Source organism: Nesoenas mayeri, assembly GCF_963082525.1.
Source record: "Nesoenas mayeri genome assembly, chromosome: 13".
Taxonomy (NCBI): domain Eukaryota; kingdom Metazoa; phylum Chordata; class Aves; order Columbiformes; family Columbidae; genus Nesoenas; species Nesoenas mayeri.
In genome coordinates this window covers 9,355,144-9,374,340 of record NC_137550.1, presented here as the reverse complement: position 1 = coordinate 9,374,340, position 19,197 = coordinate 9,355,144, and the positions used below count along the sequence as shown (strand labels likewise).

The 19,197-nt window shown below is 41.5% G+C and overlaps 2 protein-coding genes across 3 annotated transcripts in view; one reads left to right on the top strand and one right to left on the bottom strand.

Annotated features, from left to right (window-relative positions):
- PSMD10 (proteasome 26S subunit, non-ATPase 10) overlaps positions 1-6,462 on the bottom strand; it is a 40,402-nt gene extending 33,940 nt beyond the window's left edge. The window contains exons 1-5 of one of the 2 annotated variants that reach the window (XR_013922789.1): positions 6,312-6,462; positions 6,089-6,187; positions 4,804-4,950; positions 4,535-4,701; positions 2,142-2,285 (exon numbers count right to left, since the gene is read on the bottom strand). Coding sequence is in view for 1 of the 2 variants with exons in the window: in XM_080352799.1 (XP_080208925.1) it covers positions 3,367-3,520; positions 4,535-4,701; positions 4,804-4,950; positions 6,089-6,187; positions 6,312-6,425 (681 nt within the window). In the remaining variant the exon portion in view is untranslated. Of the gene's footprint in view, positions 1-2,141; positions 2,286-2,392; positions 3,521-4,534; positions 4,702-4,803; positions 4,951-6,088; positions 6,188-6,311 lie in introns of those variants that run through there. The other variant, XM_080352799.1, reaches the window with a different exon arrangement.
- Positions 6,463-6,588: 126 nt separating this feature from the next.
- On the top strand, positions 6,589-18,852 carry ATG4A (autophagy related 4A cysteine peptidase). Its single transcript, XM_080352613.1, has 13 exons — positions 6,589-6,697; positions 8,152-8,262; positions 9,394-9,465; positions 9,818-9,916; positions 11,144-11,245; positions 11,781-11,853; positions 12,936-13,015; positions 13,851-14,038; positions 14,145-14,223; positions 15,151-15,296; positions 15,911-15,967; positions 17,126-17,237; positions 17,582-18,852. Exons 1-13 carry the CDS (start codon positions 6,688-6,690, stop codon positions 17,644-17,646), a joined length of 1,194 nt encoding a protein of 397 aa, XP_080208739.1. The 5' UTR covers positions 6,589-6,687; the 3' UTR covers positions 17,647-18,852.
- Positions 18,853-19,197: the final 345 nt, after the last annotated feature.

Below are 19,197 nucleotides of genomic sequence, written 5' to 3'. Positions count from 1 at the left end.
AAGGAGACACTCTCATGCACTGTAGAAAAATGTATCTGGCTCAGGGATCTGGAACTTTTTGGCGCTTAAGTCTTTTATAGGATCTAATGTTCATAAATCCTTTAGTGACTCTTTCTAGCCTGTAAACATCAGTTATACGCAACTATCATCTTTAAAATAGATGAAGGATACATCTGTGATACAATTTTCACGTTCAGTCCCTATAGCTATTGGTATGTTCATCAACAGTGACCACAACAACAACAAAAAAAGCTAGCAACATTTAAAGAAGATGTAAGGCATGAGATCCTAATTAAGACTCAACTTGTATCATCAAGCACGACTGTATTCACTGCCCTTTCTACACAGTTTTCTGGCTTTCAGATATTTGCCTTTGAAATGTGCGTCCTAGTGTTTAGCATCATTGCAGAGTAAAAGAGCATTTATAGTGCTGTTATTATTTTAGCTAAAACCTGCTTGTGCTGGACTATGAGGGTCAAACCCTTACTAATAGCAACACTGCCATATTCTACCAGTGGGTTCTCGCCATCCTCTCTCCCCAGAGCACTCAGGGTAAACCTTAAGTCACGACCTGTACAGAAATCTCTTGTTAACCGGGCATCTCTCTTACTGATTCTTGTGGCAATTTTGCTAAGCAAAATCCACCAACTCCAGTCCTTCAATCTAGGTTTAGAAGCTTAATAAAAATTTCTAATATTCACACCCAAAATTTTGTAAGCATGCAGAACTACAACGTTAAGCACGCTCAGTAACAGCAAGAGCAGAGTAAGTGCTACCTACTCCTGTTTGGGTGCCATTTCTTACCAAAGCTGTTTCCTAATTAGATAATTCCAATCAATTATAGGTGCAAGGGAGACCACAACTTAGCTGACCGTGGCCTTAATTTTAAATAATGTCTTCTGTGACATTCCTAGGCATTCTTTCACTCTTGCTCTTCATGGGAAAACATAAACAACTCTTCACAACACTCCTATAGTTTTATTAGCTCTTCTGAAGTAATCTCCTGTATGTATATGTCTTTGTTATATTTTTCTTACTGCAACAACTTTCCAGCTTCCACATTTCTGCCAACAGCACTATTGCGATTGAAGAGGGGAAGCTATTATTACAATTTTTTATATCTTTCCTTAATCTCACCTCCACAAATTTATCAGCATATATTCTTTATATAACTTGCTACAGTAAGATAGGAGCTTAGGCTGGTGAAGTTGAAATCGCCTTCTACAGCTAATGCAATCTTCCTAGAACACCACAGGTCTTGCATTTGCGAAAAAAGTAAAAATTGCTCAGCTTATGTTTTCCATAAAAAGAAAAAACAATTGAACACAAGTTCTAGACTAATAATTCTTCTCGTACCTCTAACCACCAGTATGTAATAGTACTAAAAAAAAGGAAGGCAAAAAAAGGAAAAATAAGAAGCAAACCAGATTGCTGGGGGTGAGGAGGAAGGTAAGGAAAATAACATTTATTTGGAATTTCTTAACATACTGAGGTATTTTTTAAGCCATCTGGCAGATGTTTGTTCTCATTCTGAGTTTCTCTCACGCAAAACAGCTTTCTAAAAAGGATGGGGCACTGTTCCTAGTTTTCCACTGATGCTCTTGGCAAAGCACAAGCCAAATTAGGTATTGATCCATGGTCTATAGCTCAAAAACCCTGCAGAGCTATGCAGGATGCCAAAACATTTTTCAGAATTTGCCTCAGACATTCCGACAGTCTTTGCTGCATGGCCCATTTGTCTTCTCCTGAGGGAGTAGGGATCATTCATATGGAAACCAGATATTAAGCCAACATTCAAGCCACCATCTCCTGGGGACGTGGATTTACAAAGCTACAGAGCTGTGGCAGGGCTTTTTTGCTATACAAAGATCAAGGATGAACACAGAATTTTAACTTCAGCTTTTCTCAAATAAAATTTTCAGCAGTGCCTGAAGAAACATTTACTCAGTCAGGTTCTTCTTTCAAGCAAGGTCTGCATGGCCAGAGCTCCCTGTACAGGCCAGTTCTCCCTCCTGCTCTCAGTAGGTACCCTCCATGAAATTTAACCTGTATTTTGCTTTCTAGGATAGACTTAAAGTACTTCGTAAAGATATTTGTTTGATTTTAAGTTTCTGGCTCGCTTAATAAATAAATTGCATTACCTTGATCCCTACCAGTCAAACTGTAGAAACTGTCATCTTCCAATTCAACCTTTCCTTGCAGCTGAAGAACAAGCATGTTCTGTTTCCATACTGTGTAACGGATGGCATGGTTTCATCTGACTTGTTCACATCCCAAGCGTAAATCTGTTTAGAAAATACTTGTTTTGTTACATGTAAGTTTAATAAAGTTTTGTAACACCAAAAGACTGTTGTTTAGGAAAGTTCTTTATTTCACACAACTTCATCAGCATCATTGTTCAGAAGGGAGAATCTACCCCACTAGTGTCAAAAGTGATCTTTCCAACATCAGAACAGGAGGTCACTTTTCAGACTCAGTCTCATTAGCTCTGCCTTCTAATGACTTAATATCAGAATTTGCTATGAGTAAACAGAAATTAAACCAGGCTTCCGTTATAAAATATGATCGGAAACTGCGAGAAAAACAGAACAGAAAAACAAACCTACAGAAGGACAAAGAGGAAATAGAATTAGATTTGAAGTACATCCCAAAGAAGTATCCAGAACCATTCATTATATAACACTCTATTTGCAGAGATAACCCTGAAACTGCCTTTACTCTGCCAACAGCTCAGTGCACTTCACCAAATACACGTATTTAAAGATTCAAAGAAACAGGATAACAATAGATAACAACAGAAGAGCTTTAAACACTCAGAGCTCACTTGAATAGGCTGAGTAAAAATGGATACAATTATCTAAGTAACTAAGCAAACTGCATCCAACAAAAGGAAAGGTGTTGTTTAGAATAATCTGAAGAGAATCAGTGCCTACAAAAAAAAATCCAGACAAACAACAAACCACACACAAGGCACAAAGGCTAAGGGGAAAAAACAAAGACTCTAGAATAAGCTGCCAAAATAAAATTGACTTTAGATGGTTAAAGCATTTTTGGTCCTGTTGCTTAAAAGAAATAATCCTAAATTAGGTTCTGAAATAGAAGGAAGGACTGCATTTATAGAGATCATACTGTAAACCAAAAGAAAACTGCAAGATATTGAAAAATACTTTAAAAATCACTGAACTCTTTAATTAATAGGAAGTACAAATGGTTGTATTGGCACTGTACTTGAAGGCAAGCTAGAGATACACATTTTATTACCACGCTGATGCCCATACACGACATCCTAGTTGAACTACCGAAATACAAAGTTTGCAGTCTTGAATACAAGTGCACCAGGAAAGAGAGTCAAGTGAGAAGTCCCCACTAGCCTTCCACCATTCTCTTAAGTCTGGCTCCCAGGCCACCCTTGGCCACTTTCAGTGGGGTCAGTTCTTCTTTATTCTCAATGTGAATACTTGCACCGTGAGAAACCAGCAGCTCTGCCTCCGCCACCCTCTCTTCATCACAGGCTAAATGACTGTAACAAGACCAAGAAAACAGCAGCCACTATTAAACAGTCCAAGCTTATAAGGAGCAATAATTATGCCTTGTCAAAATGACAGCGTGAATGTTGGGGGGGAAATACATTCTAGAACAAAACCACAGGCAACCAACTACCTACATAGATTCCAAAGCTCGCTGCCCAGTAACTGTTGTCACTAAGCAAATCAAGAATGTTTCTCCTGCCGTTGTCCTCACAATATTAAGACACTTCTTTAGATTAGGATTTGGCTCTGCAGCCAGCAAAGCTAAGCAGCACACAATCCACAATGAAATTGGAAAATGGTAACCTCTATTTGAATAAAAAGTGATAAACCAAACTGTACAATGCTTAAAAATAGTCCAAGTAAAGTGTTACTGCAAATGTTTTTTCCATTTTGCATAGTATCTTGAGAATAAATGTGTATGTCCCAGGACAATGCTGGGTTTTATGCACAGCTAAAACATACTGCTTGATCTTATTCATGGCGAAATCTTGATTCTACTGTAGACAGGGCAGAGTGTTGCCACCAACTTCAAAGCAGCTAAAGTTTTATCCTTACAAATTAAAATTGATCTCTAAGGTAATATCAAACACTGGACTGACTGTACTTAAATTAAAACTTATTTTCCTAGACAGGTGAAGACAAGCTTCCAAAATTAGTTCTTGCTTGGCAGAACAGAGCAGGCCAGCCTGCAAGACCAGTCTCCTCTGACTGTGATGTCATTAGCTTACTTTCTACCGTCTAGTGGCAACTGAATGTACTCCGAATTATTACAAAAGGTATTCTACACTTTTTAAGCAGATGTATTAACACAAAGCATGTATGTACAGACACACTTCAGCAAAATAGTAAGGATGATATTCTTAGATCCTTTTTCATTACATAGGGATGTGAAGCAAGGGAGTATTTTGAGGCACTGAGAAATGTAAAAAAGAAATTGAAGTAATGGAGTTTCATTTCATAGAGATTATGCTATATTAAGCAAAATAAAAAGAAAAATGACTTACAGAGGAGTATTCCCTTCAGAATCCTGTATATTAACAGATGCATTGTAGTTCAGAAGGATCTGCACCATTTTTAGGTTTCCTTTGGCTGCTGCTCTGTGTAACGGCGTGGATTCAAAATGATCTGTTGCATCTGGATCAGCTCCGTTATCTAAAAGCATGACTGCAATCTGAATATGCAAAAAGAGAAAGGGGGAGGAGGAAGAAATGTTAATATAACTATATACTTCTTCCAAGAGCAACACCACCTCCAGTAGCATGGGCAAACATACCTCTTGTTCATTTTTGGAGGCTGCATAATGCAGAGGTGTACAGCCGTTCTGATTGACAGCATTTACATGAGCACCCTTGGCAATGAGGGCTTTCACAATTTCATCACGACCTGCTGAAGCAGCAATATGTAAGGGAGTCCAACCAGCCTGCCAAGGCAAGAAAAATCCCACATTATTCAAACCAGAAGTTTCAGGCAGAAAAACCACAACAAAGCATAACACAAATACAGATTTGACCACTCCATATATTCTTATGACTGTAAAGTAAAACATTATTGATTATCACCAGAGAGATAAGTCTCACGTCCTCTGACATGCCTGTGTTCAGTACCTGACAAAAGCTGCCAGCTAAATGACAGAAATCAGTTCTGTTCATAGAATCACAGAATAGTTTGGATTGGAAGGGACCTTCACAGCTCATAGATGCAATGAGCAGGGACATCTTCACTAGCTCAGGTTGCTCAGAGCCCTGTCCAGCCTGGTCTGGGATGTCTCCAGGGACGGGGCATCCACCACCTCTTTTGGCAACCTGGGCCAGCGTTTTATCACCATCCTTGTAAAAATGTCTTCCTCAAGTTTTAGTTTAAAACCATCACTTTGCCTCTGCAGAATTGACAGTAGTGTTTTTTAAAGCACAAATAAGAGTGGCAGAAAATGGCATTCCAAAGTTTATGCAATCTTTTCTATATCCCACCTTCTAGTTAAACTGATGGGACATTTCTTTCTTTAAGAATGACCTTCAGTGTGCCTCATAGCAGATGCAATTATTTCAGTCCTTCCTCTAGAACAGTAACAAGTGTGAAATCACTGAACCCATCACCTACTCTGTAATGCCTTCCCCAGTCATGAGGAATCCTCAGGGTACCTCAGATTTGGCACAACATATTCACAGGGATCACACAGAGCTAATGATAACATGAAAAACCCCAACTACAACCCAAACACCCTTGTTTTTTTTTCTTGACAATAAGCAAGTCTCATCAAGTCTCGTTACCTCCTCTTCCACATAAGCGGTGAAACACTTCAACTTGCCTTTCTAGCGCACACTCAGTACTACGGCCTTTGGTTTAGAAATCACACTGGATATACCGACTGAGGGGGGGAACAGGAGGCAGTGACCACCAGGCCGGGCCGCTGCTGGGGGCACCGGTGCGGCTGAGATCGTAACAGCCAAGGGTCCGGACAGAAACTGCGCAACCGAACTCCACAGGCAAGCCGGCTCACAGCACCTCCCCCGCCCCCGGCAGCAGCCCCAGGGGGCTCCCGGCAGGCCTGCGACACTCACATCATCCTTGTCGTCCACCGGCACGCCGAGCCCCAGCAGGAGGTCGGCGACGTCCGTGCGCCCCGCCGAGCAGGCCCAATGCAGCGCGGTGCGGTTGTCCTGAGGGAGGGAGCGGCGGTGAGCGCGGGGCGGGAAGCGGCTGACAGGAGCCGCCTGGCGGGGAGCGGCCCCACAGGCCGCCGGCTCCCGCCCCGCCGCGCAGGGACGCCCGCAGCCGACTGACCTGGTCGGCCTTGGTGGCCAGCGCCCTGTCGTGCAGCAGCTGGGCCCGCAGCTCCTCCAGGCGCCCGGCGTAGGCCAGGTTGCAGATCCCCACGTCGGAGACGGCACCCTCCATGCTGACAGACACCGACCTGCCTCAGCCGCGAGGTTTCGGCCCGCGCGGCCAATCGGAGGGGGGAGCGGGGGCCCAGCCAATCGCACTCACTGGCCTGTTCACCTCACCTCTGGGCCGCGGGGGCTGCTGGGATTTGTAGTCCCGCGGGGAGGGGTCCGCACGCTGCCGCCGGCCGGCGGGACTACAGTTCCCGGGGCGCCCCGCGCCGGGCCGTGTTGTGCCTCCGTGTCGGGGCGAGGAGGAGGATGGTGACAGCGGGAGGATGGAGGCTGGTGAGGGGCGGCGGCGCGGAGCCGCGGAAGGAGCGGGGGGCGAGTGAGGGCCAGGTTGGGCCGCCGGGGCGGCGGCTGGCGGGGCCGAGGCGCTGGCGAGGGCTCAGGCCGGCGTTCCGCCCGCCTCTGCGGCCGTCAGCTGGAGGCCCCGCGGCTGAGGGGCGAAGCGGGGGGTCGGGGGTTTCCGTCGTGAGGGGAGAGCCGAGGCCCCGCGGCCTGTCGCGGGGGTCGGGCCGGCGGGACTCGGGGCGGCCTGGGCGCGGCGGGAGGCCCCGGGCAGCGCTGTGCCGGGCTACAGCCCTGGGACAGCCGGGGGCGGCACGACAGACACGGAGAGCCCCGCGGTGCCTCCCGGGGGTCCGGGCTGTCCCGGGCAGCGCGGCTCTCGCCCCTCGGGTCTCCAGGGCTGAGAGTCTAGTGGTCTTCGGACTCGAAAAGAAACTGTTGACTGTGTTAGTGCGGTGGGTGATGAGTTTCTGGCGGAAAGCAGAGCACGGTGCGAGAGGGTCTTTGCAGACAGGCTGAAGAAATAAGGTCACGGTGTTTATTGACAGCTGCCCGTGCAATGTGCAGGACGGTGGCTGTGACGCCCAGTGTTGCGGGCCTGGCTGCTCCCTCAGGGCGGGCTGCAGCTCCCTGTCGCTTCTGGTTGCTATCATGGATGTTTTTACATTCAGTGGTGTTGTGTATTTACCTGTATATTTATACTGTATATATATGGACTTGACTTGAAGAGTAAAATATAATTGTGTTTGCTTTCACCTTCAGATTCTGATTTTTGAGCAGTATATTCCTTAAGATTGGTAAAAAAAGAAAATTATTTATTGTTACACTTGAAGGTCTGTTTTCCTTTTCCAACAAGCCCTGCTTTAATTATCTAGAGATTGATTGGTTTTCTTTAATATTAATTATAATTTATTCTTTGCACTAAATAGATCTAATGTTGAATAATGACGTTAATACATCTCTTTTCCTGAAGTGTTTCAAATCTCCAGTTAGGAAAGTAAAACCCACTCTTGCTAACACTTCTTACATGCTCCCCATTAAGCACAAGGACGTAATCACTGTGGGCAGCAGTATTTGTGTGTTTAAGATCGAACGTGGGCACATATGCTGTCATACCTAAATTGTTTTTCCCTTTCCTCATTGCCCTGAATCAAATCTTACTGCAGCCATCCTGAACTTCTGCCACTGGCTTCAGCTGACTGCTTATAATCACGGTGTCAGCCGTGTTATTCTCTCAGCACTCGCTGAGGATCAAAATAAAAACCAGCCAGGACAGTGGATGTTTCAGTGGCAGAGCAGCTTGTTAAAGGAAAAGAGCAAATGCAGCTGGCAGCACTGCTCAGAAGATCCAAACACTTGCTACAGCTACTTCAGTCTGAGGACTTGAAGTTGTGCATAAAAGTACAGAGGGCCAAAATGGAGTTTGAATTTTGTGTATTCTTCTTCAGTTTTGTCTAGGTATGAAAACCAGATCACTATTTTGTCAGACTACTTAGAAGAATTTCCAGAAACTGATGAGCCAGTGTGGATTCTAGGAAGGCAACACCACCTAAACACAGGTATCGTTAGAATGGAAATTCACCCGTCACATCTGTAGAGTACTCGTGGATCCACATGCAACAGCAGCTGCTGATTTCCCTGTTTACTCTAAATGTCTCATGAGAGCAGTTTATTTTTCTCCATCAACAAGAAACCAACCATAAACATCGTAAAATGAAACGAGAAGTTTATCAATGTACTTTCTACTATAATTTATATAAGGAAATCATAAGTGTAGGAGAGGCTAGTCAGGTATGAAGCTCGTCACTTCTCAAGAGCAAATGCCTTAGAAATAGATAAATAAGTAACTTCTGGGCAATGTTCAGTATTAATATTTCCCTTGAGGGTTGATGCCTGCATCCTGTTATTTGCAACTAAAATGATCTTTCAAAAGAAAAATGATAGTAATCTAGGGTGTGTACTTTACTTTGATGAAAATAAATATATGACCTAAAAGTCATAGCAGAATGCTGTGTTTATATATCATATAAAAATAAGATTTCAGAAGTGAGTTTTGCTCCCTGGGGAGAAGACCAGGGCATCTCCTGTGTCACATGTCAAAGGCAGCGGCCACCAGCACAGGCACAGCGTTCAGGACAGCCGGGGTACCACGTGCAGCCTTCGTCAGCTGAAGGGCCTTTGAAAAGCCACAGCTCAGAGAAAATGCAGCAAATAAGATTCTTAAGAATTCTCTGATTGTGTTAAAAAAACAAGGGGGTGTGGGGAGACATTTAATTGAATTTAGTATTATTAACCTTTTCTTAAAATGACCTTGTATTGGCTTTGGAGGTAATGCATAATTTCATGTTGGTTTGCATGTAGAATTTCTTCACCTTTCATAACTTGCTTTACCAGTTCTTTCCTCAGGACATAGTTCTCCATAGTTGTTTCATTTAAGCTGGGCACAGTCATTCCAAACAACTTGTAAAACTTCATTGGCTAATAATCACTTCATCTTTAGTAAGTTGACTTTAATTAGCAGTCTACAAAAGCTCTCCATGTTTAAACAGCTAAAAATGTTTTGAGTGTTAAGGGTAAAATATATGTGAAAGTCAGCAGGAGTCTTCTGTGCACTCTGTATAGGGAAAATTAGAATTTCGCAATTTTAGAAGTTTGTTTTAATAATTTCTTTCCTCTTAAAAATATTCCAGACAAATCTAAGTTATTGTTGGATATAAGTGCTCGTCTCTGGTTTACATACAGAAGAAAGTTTTCGCCCATTGGTGAGTACGCTGCAGACTGTTTGCCTTGTTATAAATTAGATAGCAGGATTAGTGACGTTATTGTGGACCGAAAAATGACTTTTACAGTATTAGAACCTTTTGAGCATCGTTTTAACTGTTTAAGCAAACAAAACATTAAAGCCATTAAAAAATGTGTTTACTTGTAACCTGCATAAAATCAGGTCTTCATGTTTGTGGAGCAAGCAGTAAAGTTAGACCAGCAACATGGTACGAAAAGGTCTTGCTCAGTGCCTTTTACACGCAGTTGTTAGAGATTTTAACTCTGCAATCTTCTCTGTGGCGCTGCGCTCAGTTTAAAGCCCATCCTGGCTGTAATGAACTTTTCTAACAGGAGGCACTGGTCCTTCGTCCGACGCCGGCTGGGGATGCATGCTGCGCTGCGGGCAGATGATGCTGGCACAAGCTCTGATCTGCAGGCACCTAGGAAGAGGTGAGTACTGTCACTTTTAGTGGACTTTTGTGTTGTTTGGGGACCATTTAATTTTTGTTATAATTTTCCGTGAAAGCACAAAACTTAAATTTATTAATGAAACTTTTTTTGATGCCCTGATAGAAGTTACTAGTGAATTATTCTTGTCTGACGGGGTGAAGTCATGCCAGCCTTAAGCAGCAGAACAGAAATAGAGGGAGGACAAATAGAGAATCCTGTTGTTATTTTACAAATCTTTTGAGGAACACCCAAGTTGAGGCCAAGGGAAAACCTGCTGCCCTGGGTGTGAGTTCTTACCCTTCTCTTCATTGCTTGCATAGCCACACATGTTCGCACACGCTGAGTGTGTGAGCAGTGACATAGTGATAGACATCACACAAACCACAGACCACTCGCCCGTCACCAGCCTGAGCTCCAAACCCCCCCGCAGAGCCCATTAACACAAGCAGTTAAGCCTGTATCAACACCTCGCATCTCGGGATCCCAGGTGGGTATCAGGTCTGGTCTGTGTGTAGCTACTGTATCCATTAAATCCTTAGGGTTGGGTCTGTGATCCTTGCACTGTTGCGCTGCGGTTTCTGTGGCAGCATGTTTGTGGAGTTACCTGCTTGAGTAACTGAATCCACAGAAGGACGCGTCAACTTCAGCAACTGAATGCACAGAACAGAGGTGCAAAGATTTAACTGGAGGCGTAGGCAAATAAATTATCTGAGGAAAACTAGAATATGAATCCATAGTATGAATTCATACTGGGAGGTAACCACCTTACGTGAGAAGCAAGAGCGTACATGGCAAAGCTGTATCTTGGATTTTGCTGTGGGAGAGGGCCAGCGCTGTGCTTGGACTTTGATCTATGGATCTTATTATCTGATGTATGTATAGCAATCTAACAAAATCTAAACAGAGCGTATAGTTTTAAACAATCTTGAAGCTCATGTACAGCAATAGCTGCCAATTCTCAGCAGTGATCACTCAGAATATATTTGCAGTTGACATCTTAATTTTGTTTTCCCGGTTGTCACAATCTAGCCTGTGATGATAAGGGAGACCTTGATAATAAGTGGCAAGCTGTGACTTCTAGGAACTCTAACCAAAATGCAAATTTTAGAGATGAATTATACATTAGTCTTTTAACTTCTCATTGTATGGCTTTCTACTATCTAGAAATTTGATCAGCACAGTGGAAAGGTTATTATTTTTTAATCGATCTAACTTTTTTCCTATAAGATTGGCAATGGGAAAAACACAAAGAACAACCAGAAGAATATCACAGAATCTTACGGTGCTTTCTAGACAGAAAAGATTGCTGTTATTCCATCCACCAAATGGGTAAGAACACACATCAACTTTTCTTTTTTCCACTGAAATTCCTACTGTGTTGAAGCTTTATGACTTGAAATATGTTAATTCAAACTTTTAAAAAGGTGATTATGAAAACAATGTATACGTTTATATATAAATAAAAATGCATAGAAATGGTTACTAAGTATAATAATTCAGAAATGTTATTCACTGAGACCTGAATGCTAGAATCTAGCTCTTGATAAAGTATGTAAGCCTTGGGCACCAGAGTTGACAGTATTAAAATAGTCATGAAGCTTATTGCTGTAATTTGTAATGAAGGACACTAGTATTTGTAATTCTCACTACAGTTTAGAAACTTTTTGTGAAGGAACTAGCAGTCATTAAGATTTGAAAAGAATATAGATTGAGAAAATAATTGTTGTTGCTAAACACAGTTTGCAATTGGTCTTGAATGTGTGTCAAAATATTAGTAGGTCATGCTATTTAATATATATTGTGACCAGACTGTCTGTGGTCTTTTTTTTTTTCTGGATGTGTGTGTTTTCCCTCACAAAAACAGCGCAGATGGGTGTTGGAGAGGGGAAATCCATTGGAGAATGGTTTGGACCAAACACAGTTGCCCAAGTACTGAAGTAAGTCCATTTGCACTGGCTCATTCAGAATATTCGCCCCTGGGGCAGCTGAGGCCCAAGATAGAGATTTAAAGGCCAATCCCTCCCTCAGAACGAGGGGTGTGTGTGGCGTGTGTTTGCAAGTACAGTGCGGACCCTGGTGCAGGTACTGAGTTGGGATTGGGCGAGTTGTACATTTTAATATACTAAGATCTGCTGAAAGGTCCTAGTCTAGAAGGCCCACGTAGAAGAGTTCACTTTGCTGCATTTCTGAGGGGCAGGTGGAGATGCCACATGTCAAGTGGAGGCCACACTGCAGGTCCTGGGTGCTCAGCAGCGATTCTTTGCAGCCCTGGGAGAGACAGACATTCTGGAGGGGCAGAGAGGAGCTGAATTGTGCCATAGCCTCCAGCTCTTCTCACTTACAAATGCCTCATGGCTTTAGTGCTCATGTACAGGTTTTTCTGGCTTATTTTAGACAGCTGACTGCCTGTGCAGCTTCCTTCCCCAGAGTTTTGGATTTCACACAACTGGACAGAAACCTGTGTGCCACAATGCCTCTCTCCTACCTTTTGGATGCCAAAAACCTTGAGCTGATCTAGGTTTTAATGCCCTGAGTCTGCTGTGCACATGTGCACAGAAATTGTTCCACTGAATTTAGTGGAACTTCTTAAGTAAAAAGTAATGTGCAAAACCTGGCACAGGAATTCTTTCCTCTCTAGCCAATGCCAGATGCAATGGCAGGATCCCATTGCGGAGGCTGTTAAATGCAATAAAAAGTCATAAACTTCATCATGTGGTTGAGCTGTTACTATCTCTGCATTTGGCAAAAGGACAAAAGAGTTTTCACGTGGTACAGTGTGTGTGCTTTTCCTGGTGCCACTCAGTATTTATTTTTCTAAATATATTAAACATTAAATATTCAAATATTAAAAATTAAATATTCAAAGTTATCTTTTTATTACATGGAGACTTAAAAAAAAGTCCAATAAATACGTTTTTCTGAAGACACAATTTTTTGCTCAAGAACCATCTAACTGCACTGAATGAAAAGCTACGCTCGTTGTCCTAATTATATTAATTTTTACCTTAATGTTTTCTAGGAAGCTTGCTTTATTTGATGAATGGAATTCATTAGCAGTTTATGTATCTATGGACAACACAGTGGTCATTGAAGACATTAGTAAGTGAAACATCAATTCTCTGGTTACATATTTGTTTTTTATTTGACTTGTGAATTTCCTGAATGTATTTAAATATGAACAAAATATTTTTGGGCCATCCCTACTTGTTCCCAAGGTAAGAAAAGGAATAAAGGAAATGCAAGCTCAGGTTTGGGGTGCACAGAGCGGTGTAAGCTTTTGGTGGCCAGCTTAGATACCATGCGGTTTGAGCGAGGATGGAATTGGTCTGTGCTATCTGAGCTCCTACCCTAGAAAAGGAATGAAGTTTTGGGATGTAGAAATGCAGAGAATTGTTTTTAATACAGAGTTTGCTGAAGAGATCGGCTTTTGTCAGGCAAAGGAGAAACCAGGGGCAGATTCTAGAGAAACAAGTGGCCAAGCTTGATTTTGTGTTGTAAGAAAGGCGGATTTACCAGTGGTGTTTAACCACAGCCTGTTTCTACGTTAGTCCCAACTTCTCATTATTTTATGTTCGCATCATTGGAGTTGAAGTGTTCCCTGAGGAGTTTCTAATGCTGTTATCTCTGCCGCTTCACTTCCCTGACATTTTATGGGAAGAGCTTGAAAATACTAATAACGCAAGTAGTAAATGGAACTTCAGTCTCAAATTTTTACCCCCTGGTCGTTCATCTCATGTCTCACTGATGTGCCAGCACATTGTCTGTCTGCTAAAATTACTTCTTCTAAATAATTACAATTTCCATGCCCTGCTCCTTTTGCCTTCAAACAGGAGCTCTATTAAGATGTCTGGCAAAGTAGCTTAATTATGATGGAGAGGAAGATCTGCTCCGTGTTCCTTTGTGCGCTCATCGATTTCTATTTTTGTTCCCCCAGAGAAAATGTGCTGGTCCCCGCCCCAGAGCAGCAGCGCGGCGCACAGCAGCGCGCATTTGCACAGGAGCGCTCTTGGCCGAACGAAGAACGCAGCAGGATTCTGCACAGCCTGGAAGCCCCTCTTGCTTATTATACCTCTACGGCTAGGGATAAATCACATTAATCCAGTATATATTGATGCGTTCAAAGTAAGGGTTTTTTTCAGTGAATTATTTGTTATTGTGAAATAAGTTCAGGTATCATATCGATAAATCAATCAACTACAATGTCATTTTTCTCCCTTTGAACTCTTAGGAATGCTTTAAGATGCCACAGTCCTTGGGAGCATTAGGAGGGAAACCAAATAATGCTTATTATTTCATAGGATTTTTAGGTAAGGAAAAAAAGAAACTTATTCCAAATATACATATGATCAAAGGCATTTTTTGGGAAGGGGCAATAGTAAGCAGTTTAAGCATGAGAACAGAGTAGAAGAAATGAAGAAACATACCTCAAATACTTAAGGAGCAGTGTGATATCATCCTCACAGGAATGGAGAAATAGCAGCAAAGCTTGATGTAAAAATAAGCAATGATATAAGCAAGCAAAACACCTTAAGAACTGCTGATAGTATTTGATGTGTCAAATGTCACTACTGCTAAAACACTGATTTGTTTTTTCCCTAATCATGAATACTTTCTAATGAAGGGTGTCTTATTTTATTATTTATTATTCACCATTCCCTTAAATTATCAGGTTTCAAACTTTTTCTACAGCAGTATCTTTTTCACTTTCTTCCATGCCTTCCCTTATTAATTAAAGCAATAGTTAATACTGGATTCAGTGTTTCAGATTTCACCCCAGTTCAACCCATAATTTTCTGTAGGTTTTGTTTTTCCTTTGGTAAAATCTGAGCTGTTTTAGTCAGACTTCTTTGTTCTAATTTCCGAATGAATGCCTAATGGGATTACAGATTGAGTTTGTGATCATCCTGTACTTTTTGATCTGTGGAATGTTGGGGTTACATCAGTTGAGGCTAAAAAACAAATGTACTGGACCTTACATAGATAAAGGAAAATATGTGACAAAGGTAGAACAAACCAACCAACCAATCTACAGTAACAGGTCACAATAGAAAATTATACTAAATACTCTGGGAAACCATCGTGTCAAACTTTCTGATTTCCTTGAGGACTCCCTAGCTAGAATGTCTTGATCTTGGATGCGATGACAATCTAATTTCTATTTTACAATTCTGGATGGAATAAATACTTATTAAAGTCTCTAGCTTATTACTAACATATGGATTTTACCCTTACAGGCAATGAGCTGATCTATTTGGACCCTCACACCACTCAAAGTTTTGTAGATTCGGAGGAAAATGGGACAGTTGATGACGAGAGCTTCCACTGCCAGCAAGCCCCGCACAGAATGAAGATCATGAATTTGGACCCTTCAGTAGCTTTAGTAGGTGTCAGGACATCATAGCCGCGTGTATTTTATTGCAAAGCAAGACCTCTGTACATTGATAAGGGCACGAACACCTTTCCTTGAGCAGAACCAAGATCAGAGAAGAGTCTTCTATGATCTGAAATTTAACACTTGGCAGTTCACATATTAACAGCATAGGATACACTGATCTCAGGTCAAATGGGGAACTGGCTCTTTGTGTCCCAGGGAGCCAATTCCTTTTCTTTACTGAGGAGCATTTACCTTTGCAAGAAGTATTTTGAAAGTCGAAACAAGGAAATGAATCGAGTTTCCTTGTTTTATTTCATCACTACCATATATTAATGGCAGTTCTGGAGAAGTTACTTACTTAACTCATTTTATATCATAATTTATGGATCTTCGAATGGAATTAGTTGTAGAAGTCATCCAGTAGGTGTCACAAGGTTACTGTGGTAGTTGATTAAATTAAATCTGATCCGGTGCCAGTGTCCTTTGGTTAGGTTATGGGTGACTGTCGTTGAGGACACGTTTCTAAAGCTTCAAGCAATGTGTAAAGATCCTGCAGCATCCTTCATGCATTGACAGACTGTGATTATTTGATACTACTACTGTATGTGTTTTTTCCTTAGGGCTTCTTTTGCAAAGAAGAATGTGATTTTGATAACTGGTGTAGTCTTGTACAAAAGGTAATAATACTGTCTTTATTTGCTTTGCATGCAATAAGGTGTACTTTTTTTTTTTAATGGAAATTCCCATTACATCTTTCTCTGCATGAAAATCAAATGAGCCATAGAGAAGACTGCAGTAATGCGTCAGGGAAAGCCAACACCACTGAATTGCTGAGCAGGGTTTGTTCAGCATTTTGACAACCACAAACGTGGCCACTTGGAACAGAAGTGTAAACATGTACCCTTCAAAAGTTTTTCTCTTTTTAGCACTACTGTGTTATTGGCTGAAACAGTCATTTACTGAGAAATAAATGTTAAACTAAGTTTTAGCTGCCATGTTGTAGCAACTTATTGATTTATTTGCTTCCTGATAATTTTTTGTTTGACATAATATATTATTATGTATTCTAACTGTTAATTCCTGGTACCCCAAAAGATCTGATTCTGTAAGTGCTGAATCCCTCCAGCTCCTGCTGAAGTGCAGGACACATGACAGGTGCGTGCAGGACTTCAGGACATGTCTGTGTGCAGCTGGTATAATAAGCAACAGAAGTAGGAATGTGAAGTAACATCAATATTTAAAGGCATTTACTAAAAAAAAGGAAGAAGGCTAGAGAAAGTGGTTTGTAAATAACTGAAATACAGGATACGATGTAGCTTACCTGGCTGAAGGGGAGTGGAATTTGGCTTCAATAACAACTTGTTTCTCCTGATCAAAACCTACCCTTCAAAATCTGTTGGGTTTTTGGAGCTGGTAGAACTGTCTTTTGTTCCCATTGATCAACAGAAAACTAGAACACGGAGAGGTCCATGCAAGTAATCTTATTTTAAACGGTAAAAAATACTGTACGTTCTTGGTGTCCATTTGCTACGTGTAAATAAAATTATAAGCATATAGATATCAAAGCTAATTGTAACACTGATAGTCTGTAGGGCTGTTCAAGAGATCTGTCTTGCAGGTGTGTTTTCAGCTAGGAAAGCATTACAGAGGTCTGTGGAGCAGGGATGCATAATGGCAAGTACTTGGAATACCAGGTTTTCACTGTGTGTCCGCATAAAGCCTTTGGTTTTTGATAGAAACACATCATGAAAAACATTCTTATTTCAGCAGACATTTTTTGTGTTTTAAGGTTCTTCTGAGGCGCCTTTTAAAACTAAAGCATTCTCTCTCCCCAGGAGATCCTGAAGCAGCAGAGCCTGCGGATGTTCGAGCTGGTGCAGAAGCACCCACCGCACTGGCCGCCCTTCGTGCCTCCAGCCAAGCCCGAAGTGACGACCACAGGAGCAGGTGCGGCGCGGGCTGGACCCGCTGCTGTGCGGGCTGAACCCGCTGCTGTGCAGCAGCACCTCCCTGGGTGCACTATCACAGAGGCAATCACTGCGCTGCCCTCAGTGCCCAGCACTCACCGGGGGTTAAATGCCTGATTCTGATGGAGCATCAGACAGTTCCCCAAACAGGCCACGTAACAATTGGTAGCACAGACGTGTTATGTTGGTGGTGGTTCGTTTGTTTTTTACATCTTACAAAATACTTTGAAGGACACATCCCAGAATGTGGGGGTTTTGGTTTGTGGTTTTAAGTAAACAAAATGAGGCATGTCTCTAGATTCCTTTTTTTTTTCTTTTCTCCAGAACTCATTGAATCTACGGACAAGCTATTTGAATTGGAAGAAGAATTTGAAATCCTGAGTGTATGAAGGAAACTGTGGTGACCCTTCTGAGTATTGAACATATTACAACTATTATTGCATTGACTTAAATAACAGCCATGTTAGCCCCGAAGTGCCTGAAATTACAGAAAACAGAGCACAAAAACCCAGTAGCATCCAGAAGCCCGGCAGTGACAGTTCTGTTGTCAGAGAGCTTCCCCAGATGGAAAGGCAGTAAGATCTAATCCCATGACCCTTAAAGGGAACTTGTTTTCAATGTATGTCTTACCTGGAGACAAATGGACCTTTGAGATTAAGGCAAAACTAAGTCTATCACTGGGCTGTATCTTTGGAGAAAGGGATAACCCCCCATGGATATTTCTTGCTCTCATATAATGCAATAGTTTAGTTCTTAAAGCAAAACAGTCTTCAGTTACGGAGGATGTTTACTTCTGTTCCCTCCTGTGGGCTGCATTGTAGAAAACAGATGTTGTCTTGTTTAAAAGATCAACTGGATCAGAAGAAAAATGTTTCCTTGTTAAATATTTTAACATGTATTTGAGCAACCACACTTGATTACAAAAATGTTTCTGTAAAAGGAACTATGTCTAATGTATACATTTTGCAATAGCCTTCCTGTTTCTGGGAAACCTGAAGAGGAACAGGAGACTCAAATAGTCGATATAGATCACAACCACTGTAATTGTTTTGATGTATTTCACCTTGACCTTAAAATTCTGATCAATAAAACTTAGGCTGACTTTTCTTTTGGAGCTAAAATGAGTCAAAGGTGGTTTAACTGTACCTTATTTATTTTAAAAGAAAGATTTACACAAGTTTCTCTGTTACAGCACTTTATCTGTGCATCTAATAAATTTCTTAAGCTTCTCATAGGTTGTATGCTGCTATATTTTGTTAATTTGTGTGAACTAAATATAAACCAGGTTATCTTAAAACTTAATATATAGGCATATGCAAATTATGTAACTGTTCTTTTTTGACCTGTTGCCTTTTGAAATCTGTTTTGGTAAAAGTGCCTTAATTCTACAGGTTTATCAGAACAGCCTGTGCAGTTTTATTTCTACAGCAGAGCATCTCTCTAGCAGCCAGAAGAAAAACAGCTCAGAATCAGTAAAGGCAAAGATCTTTGGATCCATTATAAAGCTCCTTTGTACTGTCAGACAGTCCCCGTTATGGTCATTTTGTCGTGATAGTGTAATGGACACGAATCACAGAGTTTTGTCTTCACCAATAAATGACAACATAGAAAAACAGCGAATCTTGTCTCCTGTCACTTGCAGTTCTGGATCAGGGCCAGTGTGATTTCCAAGAAAACAGTTGACCAGATCATATTCCATCTTGTTTGCCTTCAGTGTTTATTAACCAGTTTGGAAACTATACAGATATAAAAAATAGGATTTTCTTCCCCTCTCCATGGATTACCTGCATGTTTGTTTTAAAACAAAGCATGACTTAATTAATACAGTAACTTATTGTTTGTGTAACAGCAATTGTAGCACTCTCCTCCCCACAGATGACAATGAAGCCCTTGCTTTGAAATGCTCAGTCTTGAGCAGTAACTGCTAAAAAAATAAAAGG

What these genes read in the sequence shown, in the direction of transcription:
- ATG4A (XM_080352613.1), top strand. An exon ending in GCAACACCACCTAAACACAG is followed by an intron (nt 8,263 to 9,393) that starts GTATCGTTAGAA and finishes AAAATATTCCAG; the next exon opens with ACAAATCTAAGTTATTGTTG. An exon ending in TGGACCCTTCAGTAGCTTTA is followed by an intron (nt 15,297 to 15,910) that starts GTAGGTGTCAGG and finishes TTTTTTCCTTAG; the next exon opens with GGCTTCTTTTGCAAAGAAGA.